This window comes from Lissotriton helveticus, chromosome 11 (assembly GCF_964261635.1).
Source record: "Lissotriton helveticus chromosome 11, aLisHel1.1, whole genome shotgun sequence".
Lineage (NCBI taxonomy): Eukaryota > Metazoa > Chordata > Amphibia > Caudata > Salamandridae > Lissotriton > Lissotriton helveticus.
The window spans coordinates 474,275,323-474,299,489 of NC_136072.1; the positions used below are offsets into that span (position 1 = coordinate 474,275,323).

The 24,167-nt window shown below is 49.0% G+C and overlaps 1 protein-coding gene across 1 annotated transcript in view; it reads left to right on the forward strand.

The window, feature by feature from the left end:
• Positions 1–24,167, forward strand: part of GPC1 (glypican 1) — a 418,979-nt gene that overhangs the window by 312,259 nt on the left and 82,553 nt on the right. Inside the window, exon 5 of the mRNA XM_078666069.1 lies at positions 1,065–1,195. Coding sequence (XP_078522195.1) covers positions 1,065–1,195 — 131 coding nt within the window. The remainder of the gene's footprint in view (positions 1–1,064; positions 1,196–24,167) is intronic.

Consider the following 24,167-nt stretch of genomic DNA (forward strand, 5'->3'; position numbering starts at 1 on the left):
CATGACGAGCCCAGCTCGTCATGAAACATGGGAATAAACAAATCTCAGCACAGGAGGGGAAAATGCATAGCATCGATCTGGTTAAAATTTATATTGCCTATAACCATCTACACATCCTGACGATTCCAACGGTGTAACCGGTGTGTGGATTGGCGCTGTGGTTCCCGAGTTTACCCGCCTCAAAGGCTGAAAGTTCTTCCTTTATGAGTCCAAACTCATAAGAGATTAGAAATGCATGTATCTACCACATTAAAAGAACAGATGCATTTTTTGTAATGTTATGCAAGTAATTGTATTTTCAATCTCTTGTGGGCTCACCAAAGCTTTTCATCCAGTTTTTTTCAGGGTTTGCTAGTGGCAGACTTTGCCTCAATTCTACCTTTTTGTAGCACACTGTAGCTTTCTGATCAAATACGGAAGGTCAAATATGGTAAACATCCACTTCGCCAGTGTTATAGAGTGAGACCTCGCACGTACGTGATTGGTTTCTTTCAGTTACAGCATGATAGAAAAATCCTACACATCCAATCAGGATTTGGCATCTTCTCTCTGCAGTTTCTCTCTTCCATTTGCCCTGGTCCTCTCAGGCATATAGAAGACTCAATCAAACTCATTTCCATGACCTCCCCAAAAGAGCTGACATTGTACTCTCGAGCAAGACACCAAACCTTAACAGGATCACCTCATTAGGGTTTTCCAAATGGTCGAGAGTGTTTCACCAAGTGGATACTGATGGAACAAGACAATTTCACAAATTTCATTGGAAAAAAAATGCAAAATATATGTTGTGTGCATGCTCTACGCAAAAATCTAACCTGTTGAATTTCTTACTGCTAGTTATAAGAAAGCTTTGCATGCAAAGTTGCTTACCCTTTGACCTCTTTTGTTCTCTTGGAGGCTGTTGTCCTTTTTGGGTACTGTTATCTAATCAAGAGGTAGTGATCTCCAGTATCCTTATCTTTATGCCTTTACAATGGGATTTATCAACATTTAGAGTAACATTTAATAAACTTTGGAACAACTCTTATGTGGCTTATAATTGTATATTTGATTGCTTCCAATAGATTCAATGTTGCTGGTGGCTGACAAGTTTGAAGCTCCATCTAACATAGAAACAGTAATGAGCACAATTCACGAAAGAATCTCAGATGCCATCTCAACTATGCAGGAAAACAAGAAAGTTATAACAAACAAGGTAAGAGAACAATTTCACAAAATATAAAGGAGAAATAAGCAACATTTCTTTAAGTACCTATTGGTTTGTTGACTAATGAGAACCAGACAACCACATACATTATTAATCTCCAGATGCTTCTGCAAAAATCTATCACACACTTCATCGAACTCCCAAGTGTAAGTGTCACTTTTGCCAATTTGTATTTTATTCACATGTATTTCAGGTGTACTCTTTTTCTCAAATCCTAAAGGTGTGAATGTTATACATTTTATAGGATGTTCACAACTCATGTGATAATACTGCATGCAAAAGCAGAAGTCCAGATCTTTCATCTTGCAACCATTGAAGATTGTTGTGGTATCATAACATTGCATCCTGAATATTGTTTACAAAAATATTTCACCATTGGCGGTAATATTAGAAAAATTAAACCCAATAGGATGATTGTTTGGTTACTGATATTTAAGACACACTATTTATGTAGACCTTATTTCTGGCAAAAAGATTCTGACATACAACCTCAATGCATAAGATGGTCCACATAATTTCAGCACTAGGTTCCCCCGTTTTTTTAATGTTCTTTATTAGTATCAGAATATCAAGATTGCCAAACATGTGGGCTAAATTGGGCTTTAAAGGTGAAGGAAAACCAATAGTGTGCAAGCAATGTTGGATTGCCTCCAGGCTCAAATGATGATTTAAATATGTAATTGATGGTAGGGCCCAATAAGTTTAAAATTATTCAGTGATTGGGCAATGATTAGCAGATCATGATGTAAAGTTCACTTTACCAATAATTACATTGATCTCAGAATTGATTGTGTTGTAAAGAAAATTCAGAAATGGTATGAGGTTGTGTTACAGTCTAAAACAAGCATTTGCAATGCAAATTGGTCTTGCATTTGTGGTCTTGGCGTTGTAAATGATAATCGGGCATATGCATCAAAATTCGGTATTCCATGTCCTTATTAGCGAAAAATAAGGAATCGCTAATAAGGACATGCAAGCCGCGATGCATCAAGAGATTCGGTAATAATTACCGAATCGCTAAAAATCGTTATTCCACAGCGAAACTACGATAGCGATACACCATTAGCAAATACCGAATTAGCAAATACCGAATCGGTAATTGCGATTTCGGTATTTGCGAAATCGCAATAAGACGCGACGCATCGGAAGCAGGCTGATGACATCACAACCAGGAAGTTGGACAGCCCATGCTCCATTCAGTGCCCGAGGAGCTCAGAGGAGGAGGCAGAGCACAGGAGCTGAGGAGCTACACAGAACCAGCAGCAACCAGTACCAGCCAAGCATTGGAGGATGGAGAAGGAGGCACCCCAGCAGGGAAAGGACACACCCAGGAAGAGAAAGCGCAAGTTCTCCGATAAGGAACTTGAAATACTAATTGAGGGTGTCAGCAGCAAAAATGATAAGCTGTTTGGGAAGCTGTCCCTTAAGGTGCCTGAGGCAGAAAAAAGAAAGATGTGGCTGGGCATCAAGGACAGGGTCAATGCTGTCGGAGTCACCCACCGCAGCATTGACGACTTAAAGAAACGCTGGTATGACCTCCGTAAAAGGGCTAAGGAGAAGATTGCTCAAAGGGTCAAGGATGCAGCAGGCACAGGTGGGGGGTCATCCAATGTGACACCAAACACAGCCCTGGAGGACCTTGTGGAGTCAACAATTGAACCTGAAGCTGTTGTGGGGGTCACCCAACTGGACACCTCTGGTGCTGCGGAAGGAGGACAAGGTAAGATGCATAGCAGCGTAGATATGCAGCGTGTTGTCAATCCCTGCCCCCTCCCCCATTCCAGACACAGTGCACATGTAGCCGTGCCTAAAGCTCATAGTTGTAGGAGTTGTAGTCATAACATGAATGAGTGCATGTCTGACCCCAGAGGTGAATGATATGAAAACAGCAGCAAAGGGCCAAATGTCAGTCCAAATATGTACTTTATATAGACAAAAGAATGCAATACACACATATAATGACAAAATAATAACAATGCACTGTTCCGCACACAGATGCATCCCCCATGGAATCTGATTGCAGCGGCCGCCTCGTCATCTCTGAGACCCCAGTGGTGACCGATGCGGAGTACACACAGGGACATGAAACCATGTCCTCCCCTTCACCACCACCATCCGTGCAGACAAGAACACCACCTCCACCACCACCATCCGTGCGGACAAGAACACCACCTCCACCACCGCCATCCGTGCGGACAAGAACACCACCTCCACCACCACCACCAGTGCGGACAACTCCGCAGAGCCGCAGGGCAGATGTCCCCTCCCTGCACGAGATGGAGACTGAGCAGAGTACAGCAGCCCCAAATGTCCCACGGCAGGCTGTCGTCACTCCAACCACCCTAACAGCAGCACGTCAGCGTGTCAGACAGAGGGCCGGGCCCCTGGGTAGGGCTGCAGCGAGACCAGTGGTTCCGGCAGATGTGTACGGAGTCGTTGAGACCCAGATGCTGCGTGTCCAGTGCCTGCAGGGGAGACACATGGGTGCAATTAATCTCACCATGACAAAACTGTCCAACAGAATTGGCACCATGACTGTCGCTGTGCGTGAGCTCACCACAGCCGTAGCTGAGGGCAACAATGACATTAAGCTATGCCTGCAGGAACTGACACGTGCTGTTGTCACAGGCCAACAAAGTGAGCGCCGGAGGCACAGGCAGAACATTCTCAATACAAATACCACTATTAGGGCCATCACTAAGCTGTGCAACAGCACAGCTGTGCTCTCCCGCAGGTCCGTGTCCCTGCAGGTGGACTTAGGGCATTATTGTGGGGATGTGGCAAGGGCCCTCGAGAGAGTGACCCACTGCAGTGGAGCATCTGCAGTCTGGAACTGTCAGTGTCAGCAGTGTGGGAGTGGATGAGGGGAGTGAGGCAGCCTCAAGTGTGAGCAGCGTCTCCTTGCCGGAGACCAGCGCAAGGAGGCACAGTGTGCGCAGCGCAACAGCCACTGACACTCATCGTGAAGATGCGGAGGAGTCACGGGACAGGAGACTGGGGGTACGTGGCAAACGCAAGTAGCCATGTGGCAATGTCTCCCTATCCATGGTGACGTAACCATGGGCCAGCTATAGTGCCACATGCAGCACCCTTGTTGACAACGGACAATTTAAGTTTTGCTTTTATTTCAGCTGCATCATGTTTGTGTTACATTTATCTGCACCAGTCAGGTGTCCATGTCCATTAAACCCTTTCAAACCAGATCATGTTGTCAAGGCTCTTTCTTACCTGTCTCAGAAATGATGCCGTGTGATATATGTCCGCCTCCGTTGCCCTTCTGCTGTGTTGGGCACATGTGCCTGTTGGTGTGGGGGGGGTTGCTGTGCACGTAGTTCATCCTCTCCGTCCACCTCTATGGGTATCCCCCTACGGGTGGCGATGTTGTGCCGGATGGCACAGACAGCTATGATCTGGCAGCAGGTCACTGGGTCGTACTGCAAGGCACCTCCTGTCTTGTGCAGTATTTGGAAGCGACTCTTAAGGATGCCGAATTTACGCTCCACCACATTCCTTGTGCTGATGTGTGCTCTGTTGTAGCGCTGCTCTTGAGGTGTTGCTGGGTTGAGGTAGGGAGTGAGTAGATACTCACGCAAGGCGTAAGCGCTGTCACCTGCAGGATGGGGAGAGAATGGTCAGCAGCATGAATGCAATGATACATGTGGGGATGGAGTTAACGATGATGCATCAATATGTACCTAGTAGGTGTCCTTCTCCAAAATCACCGTTGATCAGGCGCCTGTGGATGCCACTGTGACGGAAGATGTATGCGTCGTGTGTGCTCCCTGGGAATTGGGCTACGAGGTCCGTTATGATGTGCTTAGCATTGCACACGACCTGCACATTGATGGAATGATATGACTTCCGGTTGCGGAAGATGTATTCGATGGCTGAGGGAGTACAGATGGGGACATGCGTGCAGTCAACACACCCTATCACATGGGGGAATTGTGCCACCTGGTAGAACTCCCGTTTGGTGCGGGTCAGCTGCTGGGGGGTTGCGGGGAAGGTGATGTGGCGATGTATGAATGTCAGCATGGCCTCTAGGAACCGGTGGAAGAAGCGTGACAGTGCGCTTTGCGACACGCCTCCGGTCTCTGCTATTACCCCCTGGACGACAGCAGGTGCAGGCTGTATAGGACCTGGACATGGGCTGGTATGGCGTTGGTCCTACGGGTCTGGTTCCTGCAGTAATGGTTCCAGATCTGCTATTAGGCGCATGATCATGGCACGGTTGAGTCTGTACTTATCGTACACCTGTTCCTCTGTCTGCCCCAGCAATGTGATGCGCACCCTGAAGACCCTGTCCTGGATCATCCTCCTGCGCTGAGCCTGGGCGTTGATCCTCCTCCTCCTAGCAAGCACGTAGGGGGCAGCCATTTTGGTAGACTTGTGGGGTTTCCAGGGGCATTTTTAAAGGGTTACTGATTGTCAGCACCTGGAAAATATTTTTTTTCTTTCTTCATTCCTTCAAAGAACTTTACCTCCAGTTTGAGATTCCCCTTATTTTGCTCATCAAAATAGCGATTTTGGGCATTTCCGGTATTTGCGATTTTTCATGCATTCCATTGCGATTCTTTATTAGCGATTCGGTATTTCCGAGGTCAGCTTTGGTGTTCGTTATTTCCGATTGTCTGATTTGCGAATCGGTAATTTACAGAGGGGATTTTTTAGCGATTCTTTATTTTTTACGGATTTGGGGTTGATGCATAGCATTTTCTGGTTTTGCGTTCGGTATCGGCCTGATTTACTGATTCGCTATTTTACCAGGAGGTATTTTGCTTGATGCATCTGCCAGAATGTCTTTTACCCATGTGTTTTGGACTGGAGTGGAGTGGATGTGTTTGGAGTGGAATGATGTAGGTTAATTAGGAATTGTTAGCTGTGGAATTGTGTGTTGTGGAATTGTGTGGGGTGTTGTCGATTTGTGTAATGAAATTATATGGCATGATTTGTAGCAGAAATATGTGGATAGTAATTGTGTGGTATTGATGGTATTGCAATTGTGTAAAGTGGGATGAATGGTAAAAATAAGCTATTTTACCTCCTAACAGAATTGCACTAACAATATGGTGTCCCGTCAGCTCCATTGTGTTAATATTCTGTTTTAAAAAGTAGCAGTGTTTACCTTGTGAAGGAGCACACATTTTTGTTTGGTGCTATATGTGATCTGCCCTGAAGAGAGAAACATTTATAATAGAATAGGCAGTAAATTGTTAATGCGTTTAATAAAATAATAGACCCTCTTTGGGCACAACATCAACTATTTGTTGTTATCAGTCTTTTATAAACAGGAAAAGTGCATCTATTAAGGAAAACTACAAGGGAGGTCAAATGTCTGTTTTAAGAAATGATAAATATATTTTTCATGGCACTGCTAAATCGTAAATATTGTATCCAATATGACATAAGTGATATGCCATGAATATTTTAATTATAGTGCTTGAAATGTGCACTTCTCTTCTTAGGAACAAAGAGTGCCTTCAGAAACAGAAAAGACTGTGTCTTAAGACATTGGCAAACTCAACAAAGTCTGACCCAACCCATTTAGAACTCTTTGTACAAACAGACAATTCAATAAGGGGGGGATTTACTGTTTTTTCACACAGCGAACTTCAGCAGCCGCAAATGCTGAGCGAAAAGGAGAGCGGAGGAGAGGGCCAAATTTATTAAAACACGGCACTCTCCTCTCCTTTCCCTAGCATTGGTGCTGAAATCAGCTGCTGTGCTCCACAGAGACTCCCTTGCATTGTTGAGCGTGGTGTGTGTCTCTGAGTCTAGCATAGGTTTCGTACTGGAAGTGAACGCTTCCAGTACAAAATACCATGCTTAAACTAACTTGAAGCCTTTTCCAACTTTGTATGTGTACTGTACAGTGCAACACACATGCAGAGCCAGAAAAGGAAGGAGAAATGAAAGCATTTCTCCTTCCTTGCTCCTGCTTCAAAAGGGCACAGTTTTCCGATGCTAAACCCTGTCAACTTTATTTAGTAAATTGTGTTTAGCATCAGAACCCTTGGGTGGTTGCATGGGAACGCCCATGCTCCACCCTTGGTACGCTCCAATGGCACAAAGTAATGCAAAGTAGTGGTACGCACTGCTTTGCATTACTTTTCCGTTATTTCCGGCTCTAAAAAAGCTGTAATGAAAATTGGGAAAGAAAGATCTTGAACCGATTTGTGTCACTTTTGTGACACAAACACAGCATAAAATCTTAGTAAATCTCGCCTTTCGTTCACTTAGAAACTTATAGGTGAAGTAGATTGAATGGGTGTACTCTAGCAGAAAAAACTGTTCATAAATGGGTCAATTCATTACTGCCAGGTAAAAGGTATTCAAGTAAAGTCACACAGAAAGAGGGGGGTCATAAATGTCCAACCTATTAAGAAGTCATAGCATGTACATAAAACGTCACTGACAGTAAAAACAGTATTGCAGGCAAAATGCAGCTAGCCACAATCATTTTAGCAAATGGTTATGTATGACAGATGGGAGTTGTAGTGCCACCTGTTTTCTGCTTCGCTTTACTTTGTTGTGCAGCGAATGGCAATGACACACTTCTTCGATGTATACGTTCACACAAGCACAAAACAAAATAAATGTTTTAGTTTTAACCCCTCATGCTTACATTGTGAGTGGAAGCTTGTGCCCTAACAGACTACAGCAGCCGCCTGGCCATCGGTGATGAAAACACTCCTAGTGTGCCGAGAATGCCTGTGAGATTAGACTGCCCAACAACCACCAACCAAGGTGCTTGTATCTGCGTTAGGCTTCCTGCACTGCACTAGCATGCAAACACAAGGAAACACCCACAACTGGACCTGGTTTCAAGATCTCACAAAAAGTGGTTGTATACGCAGAAATCTCATTAAAACAAAGGCTGAGAAACAGATATGGATTCATTGGGTAAATTAGGCCATAACAAACTCCTACCATTGTCTACCTGGCATCGACTTTCCAAATGTGACACTTTCTAGTGAGCAAAATCAATCAATGAAGATGAGGGAAACATACATATCAGTCATTACACCAATTTGAGCAACAACAAATTCTAAGAAAGTCTTTAAAGTGCTGCAAAGGAGCAAAAATGGAAGTGTACCTTAGTGTAGCCGCCATCTCAAGCAGGACTTTAGCTTCGGTCCCAAAAGTCAGCATATTATGCGGTAAAAGTAATCAGTATTCCGTATTTTGAGATATGAGGTTTGCTTAGTAAAGAAGGCATGCTTTTATTGATGTGTGTTAGAAAACCTCTGGAATTGTGTGGTTTTCTCCTTTCACATGTACCCGAGCCAAAGCTTCACGAGTTAAAATGATATATTTTTAACCTGCACTCAGTGAAAGGAATAGTACTTTGTGTTAACAGAATTATCAGCATTTTGTCACTTGATGATTTATGGGGGTACTGCCCTACCCTCACCTCTACTGTCAGCGCCACTACTGGGGCTGTGTAGATTGTCCCCCTGTGTTAGGGCGAGTGAGATCTCAACATCTGATCAAGTGCTTAGTGGGTTGGGGGAGACAATATTTCACACCGAAAGACCTTCCTTGGGGCGGAGAGTTCTTGTCGAACGGTGGCTGCGGTTGAGAGATGCCAGCGCGGATCTCAGCTGCTATAGAATAAATCAATTATATAGAGTCACTGTAGCTGAGCTCCGCTGCCCGGCCTGCCGAGGCACCATTCCAGCGCAGCCCTAGGAGACAAGCAGTGAACTATAGGCTAAAAATGACGCATGTTTAGCTTTAAATTAAATATATTGAGAATGAGACCAGAGGGAATGTGAGACACGGCCACAACGAGTCTCTGGCAGCTGGTCTCAGTGGCAGCTGAGCAGAGGGCTGCACAGAGGACAGCAGTGATAAATCATTTTAGTTAGAGTTACAACCGAACTTTTATTATCTTTTTTTGTCACTTAAGTTCAGGAAAACACACCCGCAGCTCAGAGAGCAGGAGTTTCTTTGACGATAAAAGATGAAGGAGCAACGGCAATTGGCTGCACTCCTGTGTCTTGGCTGCTTGAGCAATGCCCTCAGCTCTGGGCCCCCAATGCTACCCCCACCGCTGATAACTTAAAGAACTCCAATGGCACAGAGCCGCAGCGGCCCGGGCCCTTGGTGGATAAACAAACAAATGAAGGCTATATTCTCAGGATTTCTCTCGTGGTCGACGCTCACAGCCAGGCTGCCGTAAGTGCCGCCCGCCAGTCGCGTCGTGGGTGGCCCGACCACTACTAGTGAATTCAGTCCTCCTGCCACTCCGCAATTAATGGACACAATGTTACGGCCACGTGACACCAGGTCACTGGGACAACAGCAGCGCTGGCACCAGAGCAGTCCCAGCTCCCAGCCTCCTCCACGTTCCCAAAATTACAGTAAAGTCAACTCAGCCGTGCAGATTCCTGGGTATTCAGCGAGTGGTGTGCAGCACTGAAAATACATTTTAACAGGCATTTGCAATGCAATAGAACTCGCATTTACGCAAGACCTATTACATTGCAAACGGGAGTGCGGGCTGGGGGTAGGAGGGCAAGAAGGCATGAAGAACGGGAGTGCAGGCGGGTGGGGGGGGCGGGAAGGCATAGGAAAAAAATAATGCTCACATTCTAAATAACACATACCATGCAACACTCAAAGTAAAGGGGCCAGTAGCCATGGAAGGATACAAATGACGATATGGCCGTCATAAGGAGGGACTAACAGCCTATAAACCAATGGGAAGGCAGTATTTAGAAAGGACAAATACACAAGCCAATGAAAAAGATGGGCGGGGGAGTGGGCGGAGTTTCCACTCTGTCCTCCATTACTACATGCCTCGCAGAGTGAGCAGTGCATGCACGCTGCCGCTATAGTCTCGACCTAAAACCTGTGTTGCTCCAAATTAAATAGATTAAAAGAGATATTTGGAACTGCTATAATTTAAGGTATTTCCTTGTTTATAAACGAAACATTAGATTGATTGGTGTATCAGTCCTTGCACATTTACAAACATTTACACTTGCCTACATGTGATTTCCTTTTGTGGCAAGGAGAGATAACTGTTGTTCTTTGTGGTTCATTGATACACAAGATTAGATGATGATTTTTTCCTTCCTCAGAATGTCTAATTTTCCTAGGTTTATCTTTAACATTTTAATCTTCAATTTTCAAAGAAATTAGCCTGATCTGTGCTGTGAGCTTTCAATTTAAGACAGTTCTACCAAATAATAATTCCCCATTTGGACCTCGAATTTCATGTTTGGTATTGTAGTTTAGTCTTTTATACATATTTTGATTTGCATAAAACTCTGTGGTTCTCAAAGCACTATATGGTGAGGGAAACAAAATAATTCTGTATTTGCTACATTTGAACACCCAACATTTTAGGAAATGGGCACAACCATGTGCTAATTCACTTTTAAATGTAATTATTTTGTTTTCATCCTAACTTTGTATTTCAATGGTAGGGTATAGGTATGGGAGAGAAGGTGGACTTCGCACCTACACTTTCCATTTCCATTTAATGTATTAATAATTGGTTCTGTAGAAGGGACTTACAACAAATCGAGTGATATCATGCTTTGCAGATGTCATCTGTTCATATTTTGGTAGAACAATAATAATGATTCCTCAAGAAGATTGCCCTATAATGCAATTCCAAAAGACAACAGAATATTGTTCTACAAAGTACTGGGCAACATGATAGGGGGGTTGGGACGTCGATGAACATCAGTATCATTAAACCTCAGAAAATTTCTCTCAGTCTACTGTACCAGGAAGAAATTGTCATTAGTAATGTTTCAAGGAGGAATTCCCTTAGGCCAATGAGCCTTGTTTGATTGCTAACTGGAATTCCATTCCATAAAAAGGAATGGCCATTGGGATAATGAGCAACGAGAATACAATATTGTTATATTGTACTTAGGCTCTTCCAGCAAGGCTTGGACTACACACCTTTACGATGTACCTTCTGTTCCACATTGATGTCATTGCTAGTGGGGACCGTTGACAGTTGGCTCCAGCGGTGTCTGGTAAAGCTGTCATGGGGTGTATCTCTGTCAAATAAACTTTTCTCAAGAGGAATCCGCCTGTGTTTCTTGCACTTGAACATAACAATGATCTGCCAGACACAAGGCTGTGGCAGAGACACAACCCTCGCGCAATAAACAGACCACGCAGTGTTAAGCGTAAAAGGCCATTTGTTAGACCAGGCTGCGTAATCTTACATAACAGTAAACATCAACAATAATAACTTCAAACCCCCAGTCAACACTTCACTTCTCACACGCTTCACCCGTTCTACATCATCAGACCACTCCATACCCCATACCGTACCTCATCATATCCACCAATCACCTGTCATCCTGCCCGATCCTTGTGACCTTTCAGTCATGCCTCTAGCTGCCATTCAAACTTCCCCCCCCAAGGGATGGGTGTGCCCGCTCTTGACCCCCCTCTCCCTTCAAAGTACCGCCAACCAGGGAACCCCCTGTAGGGCGGTTCCCTGCTCCCCCCCCCCCCTGCAGGTCCGCTGTCCCACGCCACTCGTACCCTTCCGTACTCACTCCCTGCAACACCATATCACCTCCTTCCACAACCTGCTCACCACATCCTGCATCTCCATCATATAGTACGCATTCCCCAAACGAGACAAGTGCACTCTGTCGTCCCTGAACACTAAAGGCTCCTCCAGACGAATGCCTCCATGCGAGATCACTTTAATGTCCTTGTCCCCGCAGAAAAGTCTCATGGCCCTATTGAGTTTTCGCCTCGCTTTCTCAATAGCCCCGTGTTTCATTGCCCCCCTCCAAATTCTCCTGGGTACCAATTCCGTCCAGGCAATGCAAGTCCCTGCAAGCCTCGACTTCAATACCTCCAGATCCCTCTGCATCAGCTGTAGAAGCGCCAAACCTGACAGCTACACCAAATCGTTTTCTCCTAAATGAATAATCAACAAATCCGGGCATCCTTTTTGCGGGACTATCTTTGCGAGCCAAGGCAATAGTGCCCCCCATCGCATACCCCCTTTTCCCCACCAGTGCACCTCATGTAAATGTCCTTTCAGTCCCAGGTTACGGCCGTACACCTGCTGTTCTGCGTACTTAGATGCCCAGTGCACGAAGGAGTGCCCCACAATCCAGGTTACCGTCTTGGTCCCCGGTCCGCCCACGCAACCTACGAAAGAAATATATGTTAGCACATATCTACAGCCCCAAGACCCCCCCCACCAGTTTCCACACGACCGACTCACTTCCTCACACACCTCTCACAACAGCGAGACTTCCACCTGCCAATCCGCCTAATCCTATCCCAAGACCACCCCAATCGGGCCGCAGCTGTCGCAGCCCCGATACGAAAGGAGTGAGTTCCGAAACCAGAAGCCTCCAAACCTAGCAAGCGCAAAGCCATGCGCAACATCGCCAACAACTGGCCAGCTGTCACTCGCGCCCCTGAGTCATGACAGAAAATTTCGCCATGCGTCACCCGTGCGGCCCCCACAAACCTCCGCCATTCAGCCACCGGGCACACCTCACCCCCACTCACCTCATTCAGCCACACCCATGTACCCCTACCCAACTGATCCGTCTTAGAGTACCCCAACCAAATCCCCAAGCGCCCCTCATCCACCCGAATCTCCTCATATACCCTGCCAGCTCGCGCCCTCCTGCCCAACATTTCAGACACCCGAAACGCACCAAAAAACATCCACACCATACACAACCTGAAGATCCGCGCCTCAAAGGGATCATAACAACAATCCGGCAACACCCCAACCAGCCGAACCAACAGTTCAAACGTAACTGCCTCCCGCAGTCTACCCCCCCCAAGCCTACGCTGCCTACCCCAACCTCTGAGCATCCTGCTCACAATCACATCCTTTGTAGGATCAAACCCCAGAAACAAACTACAGTAAAAAGAGATCCCTGCCAGTTTTTCAGATATCGTAGCCGCAGTCAATCCCTTATCGATACAACACAGCACAAAATGCCTAACACCCTGTTCCACCTCGGCCCGGTCACACAGACTTGACTCCTGGCTCCATTCCATGAATGTCCCAAACTCTGACCATGCCAGCCGATACGTCTTTCTCGTGGTGTCAGCAACAGAACGCTCGACCAGACCAATTATCCTCACTCCCCCAAGGCCCAGATGCTGTCCGGCAGCTCGGTCTTGCACATATCCGCTCCCGGTGCCAGTTGCCGGAACCGCTGCCACTTCGAACGAGACAAAGCATCCGCAATGTCATTATACGCCCCAGGGACATGCTTAGCCCTAAACACCACATTCAGACGCAGGCAAGCCAACATGACCTCCGCAACAACCGCAGCACTCTCAGGTCCCTAGCTCTCTGGCGATTCACCAGCTCCACCACAGTCATGTTGTCGACGTGGAAAAGCACGGATCTATTCTGAAACTCCTTCCCCCAAACCTCCAGTGCCACCAGCAGAGGAAAAAATTCCAGAAAAGCAATGCTCCTCCCTTGTTTCAACCAGTGATCAGGCCAACTCTCCACACACCACCTCCCATCCCAGAAAATGCCAAACCCCGCTGACCCAGCTGCATCAGAGAAAATTTGACATTACCAAACCGCCCTTTCCTCATCAAAGTCCAGAGAAACGCCGTTGAAGTCCGTCAAGAATGACATCCAGGTCCTCAGGTCTGCCCGCACCCCCATGGAAATCCTGACTTTGTGGTGTGGAAGCACTGCCCCCGACATGGCCATGCCCAGCAGCCTACAGAACGTCCGTCCTGCTCTGACCACCCTACACGCAAAGTTCAAGAAACCCAACAGCTTCTGCACCGCTCTCAAAGCAATCTGCTTCTCCTCAACCGCCCACCGCAGACACAACAGTATTTCAGTCACCTTGGCCCCTGGAAGGCGCGCCCGCCACTGCACGGAGTCCAACTCAATACCCAGGAACGTCAAACAACAGCTGGGGCCAGCCGTCTTCTCCGGCGCCAAAGGAACACCGAAGTTGAAAGCCATCTGCTGAAACCACGACAGGGCCCTGCCGCAGTCCCCCGAGTCCGCCTTTCCCAGGAAGAGGAAGTCATCCAAATAGTGTGTGACCTCACGGCACCCACTAAGCCTCACCACCGCCCACTGCAGGAAAGTACTAAAGAATTCAAACAGGGCACATGAGATGGCGCACCCCATGGGCAAAACTTTGTCCACGTAGATGGCCCCCCCAAACTGCATCCCCAGGAGCGAAAAATCAGCCGGATGGATGGGCAGCAGACGGAAGGCCGACTTAATGTCACATTTCCCCAATTCGGCCCCCAGCCCACACACTCTCACCAAACGGATCGCATCATCCACGGACGCATAAAGCACCCTGGAGTCCTCCTCTGCAATAAAGTTGTTAACTGACTGGCCCTCCGGCCACGAGAGGTGGTGCATCATCCGAAACTCCCCCTCTTCTTTCTTAGGTACCACCCCCAGAGGAGAAATGATCAGATCCTCCAAAGGCCAATCAGTAAACGGGCCGGCTACTCTTCCTTCCTCAACTTCCTTCAGCAACTTAGCAGACACCACCCCAGGCAATTCCTTTGCGGACCGCAAATTGTCAGCCCACCTCCGCACCCTGGGACCCTGATAGCCTACCCTAAAGCCCTCCGTGAAACCCCAGAAAAGCCGCGACGCCGCCTCCTGGTCTGGGTAACACGAGAGCCACGGGGCCATTGCCTCCACACTAACTGGTGTAGGCGCCCTTCTGCCCAGGGTGGCCCCGTCCCTTGGCGTTCCGCCACTGCTCCGAGGGGGTGACAAGTGTAAGGCATTGGGTGAGGGCATGCTTCCCGCCGCACTTGGAGCACTCGTGTTTAAACTTACAGGGGTATCTTGAGCAGTACCCCCTGTTGTAGCTCCAACAGGCCCCCGTCGTGTATCCCCCTGGCTTACTGGGCTGACCAGCTGTAATGGTACTGGGCACCGCACCTCCCCCCGCCCCGCCATGGGCGGGACGCGGCGGAAAGGACCGATACACGCCTTCTTCCTACCCCCTTTTGGACCGTCATCCCAGGCCGACCACCAAGACCCCTCACCTGTGACTGTGGGACGCAGCTCCCGGGGCCGTCCTCTGGGCGTCACCACCTTAGCCGCCACCACCTTGTCCTTGCCTTTCGTCGTCGTCGGGGCCTGTAAAACACCAAGTTCGCTGTTGTCCACCCTGCCCCTTGCGCCGACTGCGTCATCCCGCACCTCCCCCTCCTCAAGCTCATCACTCTCATCACCATAATCCAACTCCAGCACTGGTTCCACTTCCACAGTCGCACTCAACACGTCCCTCACTGCTCTCTTCACACCTTTCTTCACACCCACTGACGCACGCAACACATTCGACACACGAGTCGCCGGTGCCCGAGCACGTGTTGGAGGGACAGCCGCCGCAGACCGCCCTACTGCTTCTGGCCGGCGTCTCAAGGCCGTCTTGCGCCCTGCCAGGCCCCCCCGTGCTCCCCACCCGCCCCTCAGGTCGCTCCAGCCTGAGTGGGCCCCAGCACCATCGGGCCTCAAAGCCGTCTCGGCCGTCCCTACACTTGGCAACTTGCCCTTGTGGCCTACCACTGCCCCCTTCTTTCCTCTGGCGTGCCTCTCTGCCTCCTCCAACTCCGCCGCCCGTTCCTCCTCCGAGGTCGGGGTGGGCAGCCCCTCTAGCTCAGACCCCCACACTGCACCCACCCGGGCCATCGTTTGCTCGGCCCACCTGGCTTCTTGAATCTGCGCCATGAGACGCTCCTCCCGAGCCCTGTCCTCCCAAGACATGCCCCCCACACAGGGAGGTGTGGGGGCGGGCAGTAGCCCGGAACCCCCCCCCCAGGCGGCAAGAACCCTCCCCGCACAAACCCCGAAGCCCCCCCCCACCCCCAGGGGCCCAGGCACACCCAGGTCCACCCGGCCTACTGAACTCCCGGCTGCCTCCCGCCCCACGGGGGCCGGAGTGGGTGCCCTCGAACTGGTGGACAAGTCAATGGGGACGTCGTCCCCCTGCCCCCCCTCAACCTCCTCAGCGCCCCCTTCCTGTACTTCCCCCTCAGCCTGAAAGACTACCTGCGCCCCCCCCCCCCCAGGGCCCACGACCACCTTCCTGACCCCTACAACTCCCCAGCCCCAGGAGCCGGCAGGTCACAAGGCCCCACCCCCTCCGACTCGCCCCCAGGCCCCGGGACATCCTCAGGCCGCTCAGAGGGGAGCTCGCCGCCCCCAGACACAGCCTCAGAGGCCCCAGGCAGGAACTGGAGCGGAGGGAAGACTCGCGGGGGCAGGCTCTTGCGCTTCCCGCCCCTGAGTCTCTGGGCGCTCCGCCCCCCCCTCCGCTCGGTCACCTGCCCCTGAATATGAGGGGCGTCATCCTGGCACGCCAGGACCGCCGCAGCGACCCCGGCCGAGGCCGCGCGTGTGGCCCTCCCGGCCCCCACCCACGCCTGTCCTAAGACACCCGGCTGCAGCAGGTCCTCCCTGCCCGCGCGGGCCAACAGCAGCAAAGCCGCGCGCACCTCCTCGGACGACTCTCCCGACATGGCCGGGTGACACGCAACAAGCGTACAATGACCTAGCTGCCGGCAAGCAGCTTGCGACGCCCAAAGAACCAACAAAAAAAACCCGGCCTACTCTGAACTATCTCGTAACTGCACTCCGCTATCCTTCGCTAGAACCCTCCTGATGGTGCCAGGCAACAGGAAGAGGAAGTTCCATTCCTCCCCTGTGCCTTATACCCCCCACCTAAACTCCTCCCCTTCCCCTGCCTGTCCTATCCCTGCGCGAATGACCCCGGGGGACGGCTAGTCTGCGACTTTGCTTCCCCCGGGGCCCGGCATAACGACGAACCCAACTCGTGGATTGAAGCAGCTGATTTTGTGAGCAACGTGCCGGTCCAGTTTGAAATGCTGTGTGTACAGATAAGGAGAAGGCACACGCAACAGCCTGTAAGGCTGTGGGAGGCACAGAGAAGGTGCCGGAGGAGTTGTGGGGTAAGGCAACGGCTGACTGTGCAGGCGCGAAGGAGAGAGCTGAAAGAAAACTGAGCCTTGCGTGGAAAGATGCATTGGAGTGTCTTCAGCCCAAATGCAAGCTGTTGCAGTAAGAAGAGCATGGTGGGGAGTAAGCGGAGGTATGCTGACGTGATAAGGAGAGCGCAGCGAGCAGTAAACTGATGTGAAAGGTAGCGCAGTGAGGAAAGCACTGCGTGGTTAAGAGACGCCGTGGAGGAACCGTGAGAGCTGTTAAGCCAAGTGCCGAGTGCAGGAGGAGGATCAAAGAGGGAAGGCAGACTGTTTGAGATGGACATACATGTGGCAAATAACTATTATTATTAAAAGAAGCTACAGTGCCAAAGACAGAATGGTCAAGTACTTTATCGAGTGTGGAATGCAGCAACCGGTAGGCGAAGAAAGGTTCTGATCTTCTTGTGGTAAAGCTGCCTCGTAGTTCCCATTGGATATGTGGGAAGGGGTCTAATTTCGAAGATCATTTGCAGCTGTCTGTTGTCCTACCATTGGTCGAGATACATCTTTTAACAAGCATTTACAATGCAATGGTTTCGCCTTTGGAAAAGTTAGAGCTATTGGCATTGTAAATGACAACATTTGTATTTATGTGTTGGTTTTGAAAACATAAATAAATGGCATTGTCATTTACATTGCCATTAGCTTAATCTCTCGCAAATGTGAGACCTATTGTACCCTACGGACAAGCTCAGCAGACAGCAGTTACTACCACACACACACACCCAGAGCCACACACACACACACCCAGAGCCAGCCACATACACCCAGAGCCAGCCACACACACACACACCCAGAGCCACACACACACACACACCCAGAGCCACACACACCCACCCATAGCGCCACACACACACACACCCACCCAGAGCCACACACACACACCCAGAGCCACACACACACACACCCAGAGCCACACACACACACACCCAGAGCCACACACACACCCAGAGACACACACACACACACCCAGCCACACACACACACACATACACACACACAGAGCCAGAGCCACACACACACCCAGAGCCAGAGCCACACACACCCAGAGCCAGAGCCACACACACACCCAGAGCCAGCGCCACACACACACCCACACACCCACACACCCAGAGCCACACACACCCAGAGCCAGAGCCACACACACCCAGAGCCACACACACACACACACACACCCACACACCCACCCAGAGCCACACACACACACACACACCCAGAGCCACACACACACCCAGAGCCACACACACACACACACACACACACACACACCCAGAGCCACACACACACACACCCAGAGCCACACACACACCCAGAGCCACACACACACCCAGAGCCACACACACACCCAGAGCCACACACACACACACACACCCAGAGCCACACACACACACACCCAGAGCCACACACACACACACCCAGAGCCACACACACACACACACACACCCCCAGAGCCACACCCACCCACCCAGAGCCACACACACCCACCCAGAGCCACACACACCCACCCACCCAGAGCCACACACACCCACCCACCCAGAGCCACACACACACCCACCCAGAGCCACACACACCCACACTCAGGGGGCGGGGAAGCAAGCACAGCGAGGGGGCAGGGAAGCAAGCACAGCCAGGTGGCAGGGAAGCAAGCACAGCCAGGTTGCAGGGGAGCAAGCACAGCCAGGTTGCAGGGGAGCAAGCACAGCCAGGTTGCAGGAGAGCAAGCACAGCCAGGGGAAGGGGAACCAGGGGGCGGGGGAGCAAGCATAGCCAGGGGGCAGGGAAGCAAGAACAGCCAGGGGGCAGGGAAGCAAGCACAGCCAGGGGGCAGGGAAGCAAGCACAGCCATGTTTCCAGTGCTTGGCTATTCTGAACAAACCATTGGTGGATTCCCAATCGGCAACCATCCTCATCTATATTTCCAGCGGCCGATAAGGTGGGCGTTAAGTTAGCTCCCCTGCACCATGTGACTCCAGGCATCAACCCACCCAATCTCCTTGCTGGCCCTGGTACCTTGAAACACTAAGATGCTATGTCTGTGCTCTACAAATAGGAATTAATAATAAATGATGGTTGTTTTGTGTGCATACCTATAATCGACGAGTGATAGAAGGGGGGCAGAGCTTAGTGTATTTCCAACTGTCTGTGCCTAGGTTACCTCTGTGTCTCTGCCCTATACACCTGGTCCCAACGAGCAGTGCCTATACCAACCGGCGGTGCTCCAGGTACGGTCAGCTGTCCCACTAGAGGAAACATTCTAAAACACATCACCATTACAAATTATGGAAATAAAACTGAACAAAGAGTCTGGGGAAGTAGCAGAGAAGAGGACCGCCTCTTGTGAAACTGGGCACAGTCAGCTGTCCCACCATAGGAAACACTCTAAAAAAACATCACCACCACAGATTATGGAATCAAAACTGGTCAAAAAAGTCAGGGGAAGTGGCAGAGGAGAGGACCTGCCTCGTGTGAATCAGAGGAGCCTCCCTTCTAGATGTGCACTGCCCACGCTGAATCGCACCTTTGCAGGCGCTCTACACCTATGTAACAGTGACTGACCCTCCGAAGAAATCAATCAACAAACACGCAGAGCTCCACAAAAAGCCTCAGAACCAAAATATAATCTGCAAATAATTCTACAATCGAACTCACATAAGCATTAAAAGATAGGCAGACGCGCGACTCATCGTGGCTGAAGCACTCCATAAAGACATGCTAAAACGCAAGCGGTGTAGTAAGTAAATGGATCCCTATTTAAAAGTTCATCCCTCCCAATCTTCAACTCAGCCAGAGGCCTCCTATAGACCTGTGTGCCCTCCCATCTTTTTCAGGTAGCTTCATCAAGAGTCACTCACGATGAGGGACAAGAAACAGCAAAAACTTCTGCTACAGAGTAAAACTGTTCCAATGCGATGTAAAGGTTGTGCAGGCTCTAGGCAGTCCTTCTCAGAGGATTAGGTAGGACAAGTAGAAAGCCAGGTCCAGCGAAATACCAAAGAAAGCAGTCCAGAGGAATACAAACTATCACAGGGAAAATGTATTGTCTGCCTCCCCCATCCTGCTGCCAGGGACATGAAATCTATATGGTCGAGATTACCCTGGGTGGCAAACTGCAAATGAATCGATGGCGTAATTGCGTGCAAAGCCAAACTGCGGGACAGTCAGCCGTAGCCGACACAAAAAAACAACTGATTACCCAAAGGAGGGATACGCCACTCAGCTGCAGCTCGACTTGGTACGATCGCCCCCAAAAACAGCAGATCACCTCCCCAAAGACCCACACCACTGTACCTCAGCTCATGCCCCCCTCTGCTGCAACGTGCATAAATCAAAAAATTGCGGGATGGCCAGACATAGATAAAGACAAACTCCCGATCGGTCCAGGGAGAGACATCCCTTCGCTGCAGTGCACACATCTGATCTGTGTGCCGATCGTACTAAACAGCTGATCACCATACTATACCTCAGCGTGTACACTCCGGCATGCGGGACGGCCAGCCGATCGTGCCATGCCGAGGGCGGGAACAAGAAAGGGGAAAGGACAAATTAAAGGTGATGAAAAGGGACAGAGGGGGCGGGAAGGGGAGGAGAGGGGAGGAGAGGGTTGGTGTATTTATATTTTAAGTAGTGAGGGGGCAAGGATATGAGGCACGACTGTAGGGGGAAAAGACTCATCATGTGCCTGTAATCTGAAGTCCTCAAGGCTAGGAGTCTCAACGGCTAGGAGTCTCAACGGCTAGGAGTCTCAACGATTTAAAAATGCTGCCGCTCGATTAGTATTTCTGAAAATATCAATGATGGACAAAGCTAAAAGGGTGCCACTCAATAATAACCCTGATAATCTCTGTTGGTTGAAAAGATGCTAGTAACTAGTCACAAGGTTCAAGATTTCAATGGATAATTGCCTAATGATATTTCAAAGGTATTCCAAATAAAGAAACGCTGCGACATAAGTGGTCTTGAGATGTTGAAAGACGATGTAATGGTGAAAGGATGATTCACTACCTGCGAGCTGAAATGCCAGATCTAAACAGTGAAAGAAAGCAGGTAACGGGAGACTATAAAAGTGGATTCGTATTTGCGTCCACAATGGCATAGAATGCAGGCAACAAACTAATTACCTGTAAGGCAATGCTCCTTTCTCGAATCCGAGAAGTGTCCAATTAAAAAGCCGTAGTGGGCAGGTTGATGGCGTCGTTGAAGGTAACTATGATTCCCGAATATATTAAATGCTTCAATTAATGATATGTGGAAACTACGCTTAGTACTTTCAATCTATTATATAAAGTTATGATGCCTACTAATGTTTAAGCAGTCAGATATAGGGAAGCAACATAATAGAAGTGTCGAGCAACGGCCGACGCCCCGCAGCGGTGCTCCTCCACTCCAATGGCTGCCAGGCACTTTTCGAGCCCTCCATCTCGGGCCTCGGTGCCTCCGCCTGCCGGCAGTCTCCACGGTTTCATCCGCGGCCCCGTATACGGAGGAAAAAGACACTCAGCAACACGGGAGGGGGCGGAGATGTTCCTAATGCCGTGGTTGAACCCGGGAGGGGCGGGAGAGTACACGAACGGCGGGAGGGGGGCGGGAGAGAACGAGGGGGGCGGGAGAGTACACGAACGGCGGGAGGGGGGCGGGAGAGGACGAGGGAGGCGGGAGAGTACACGAACGGCGGGAGGGGGGCGGGAGAGGACGAGGGAGGCGGGAGAGGGGCAGCTAGGAACAAATAAGGAGACCCGTCCCGAGCAGCAAGGGAGGTGCCGGCAATGCCGGAACAGACTCTGGGGGCGTTCCCGGCGTCGCGTGACGTCGGCAAAAGGCAAAGAATGTCGGGAACGCCCCCGTGTCTGGTCCGGCATTGACGGACAGGCCCCTCGTCCAATGGCTAGGCTCCATTTATGGAGCTAGCCAATGGGACGGGGGGGCGTGTTCCAGAGTGCTTACTGTACTCAATAGATTTCTCTGGAGGAGGAGCCTAACGGCTCCGTCCCCCAGCGAAACCTAAAAAGTAAACTTCAGTTGGCAGTGCGATTTGCTGGTGTTTGCTGCCACCTTGTGGACTAAGTTAAATTCTGCTAGGAGTAAACAACATAGAAGTTGGATGTCAGTACTGCAATAGTAACACCACCTCCGTTTCTTATGTCCCCAGAGGAACCTCCAATTGAGTGGTAGGACTGGATTGATTGCTTTGAGAATTATCTCTTAGCTTTGGATGGTGCCAAGTTTCCTGCAATTAGGAAGAAAGCATTGCTTTTGGGTTCATTAGGCAAGGAAGGACAACATATTTTTAAGTATCTACCACCTGTGGGGAATGCACAAGGCGGTGCGATGGAGGATGTGTATAAGGAGGCTGTTCTACGACTACAAATAAGGTTCGCAAAACAGGTCAACGTGGTCATGCGGCGGCATACATTTTATACACAGACTCAACGCTCAAATGAGAGCATAGATGACTTTGTTGCAAGATTGAGGGAACTTTCAGCTAAATGTGAATTTGGTGTCGTGCAAGAGGAAATGATCAGAGACATAATGGACAAAACGCCTATCACAACATGTTGCTAAAAAATGCATCTCAGCTGTGCCCTGATAGAAATCATAACATACCACTGGTTCATCAATAGAGCTAGTTTCCAATGCGTGCTCACTTTATTAAGATTACCTATTTTGTGATTAGTACTGTTCATCTGTAGATACCCTACTGTTTTTTTCTGTGAAACTGGAAATTTCGAGAGGATCCACATGCCTGAAAAGCAAGCCTGTTCACCACTGAGAAGATAAAAGTCTGAGAAAATCACAATTGTCCTCATCCTCCTTCCCTGGAAATAAAATCAGTTGAAGTTGCTGGTAACTACAGTTGACAAAATAAATGAAATGCTTCAAGCAGCTAGGAACGTTAGCGTTCAGCCATCTTTGCTCCATAAATCCGTTTAAAAAAAATATATATATTTTTATTAAGTAGAAGAGTACTAGCATATGGATGGCAATTAATACCAATATCTAAATACAAAAGCTACATAAATGTATTAGGAATACAAAAAAAAATACAAAAAAAAGCAAGAGGGAATATGCAGCCCCTTTCCTCATCCATAATAAAAATTTATTATGAACCTACAGTACTGACAGCTAGTCTATTAAATTGGGCACATATCTCTAAAAATGTTGTGTAGAGACAATTCTGATAAGCTCTCTTACATCTTCACCCGTTGTAACTTGATGAATCTTTGGGCGAAAGAAGGTACAACCCTAGAATTCCAATTCTGCAATACTAATGATCTAGTAATCAACAGGGCAATAAATATGAACAGTTGCTGCCTTATAGTAATATCGATGGATTGTAGAATCTATCCAAATAAAGCCCCATAAGGATCTGGGTGTAAGCTAGTCTGAAGCTGTTGGTGTGGGAACCCGAACACCTGCTCCCAAAAGTAATAAAGATATGGACAGGTGAAGCACGCATGCAGCCAATTGCCCTTTGCATTTGCACACCTAAACCAGCATTAGGAGATCGCGGGGTACATTTTATTAGGCCAATCTGGCATGTGATACAGCATCCACTGGCTAGAAAAAGCCATCCTTCTTAAGTTTGCAGCACAACTGGCTCTACAACAGATCTTATCATAAAAAAACCTGCGATTATGATCGATCTGCTCCGCTTCTGCCAGTTTTGCATGTAATTAGCAATGATAATTAGCTATACCTTCGAGATGGCATACAAAGAATGCCTGATGTATGTTTTGTGCAATTTGGGAAGGGTCTTGAAAGCTCTCACAAATAAAACTTCGATTTTGGATGTAACTATAAACCATAGGTTGGGATCTATCTCCGGATAATTCTTGACTAGTTGGTCCCAAGGTATCACAGACCCTGCTTGAACAAAATTTGCCAACAAAGGGCTCCAGCCCTTTTATAGATGGATATAGCAGATATATCTAATGGTAAACCTAACTGACATGAGTTTTTAAGCGCAAAGATGGATCCAAGGTACCTT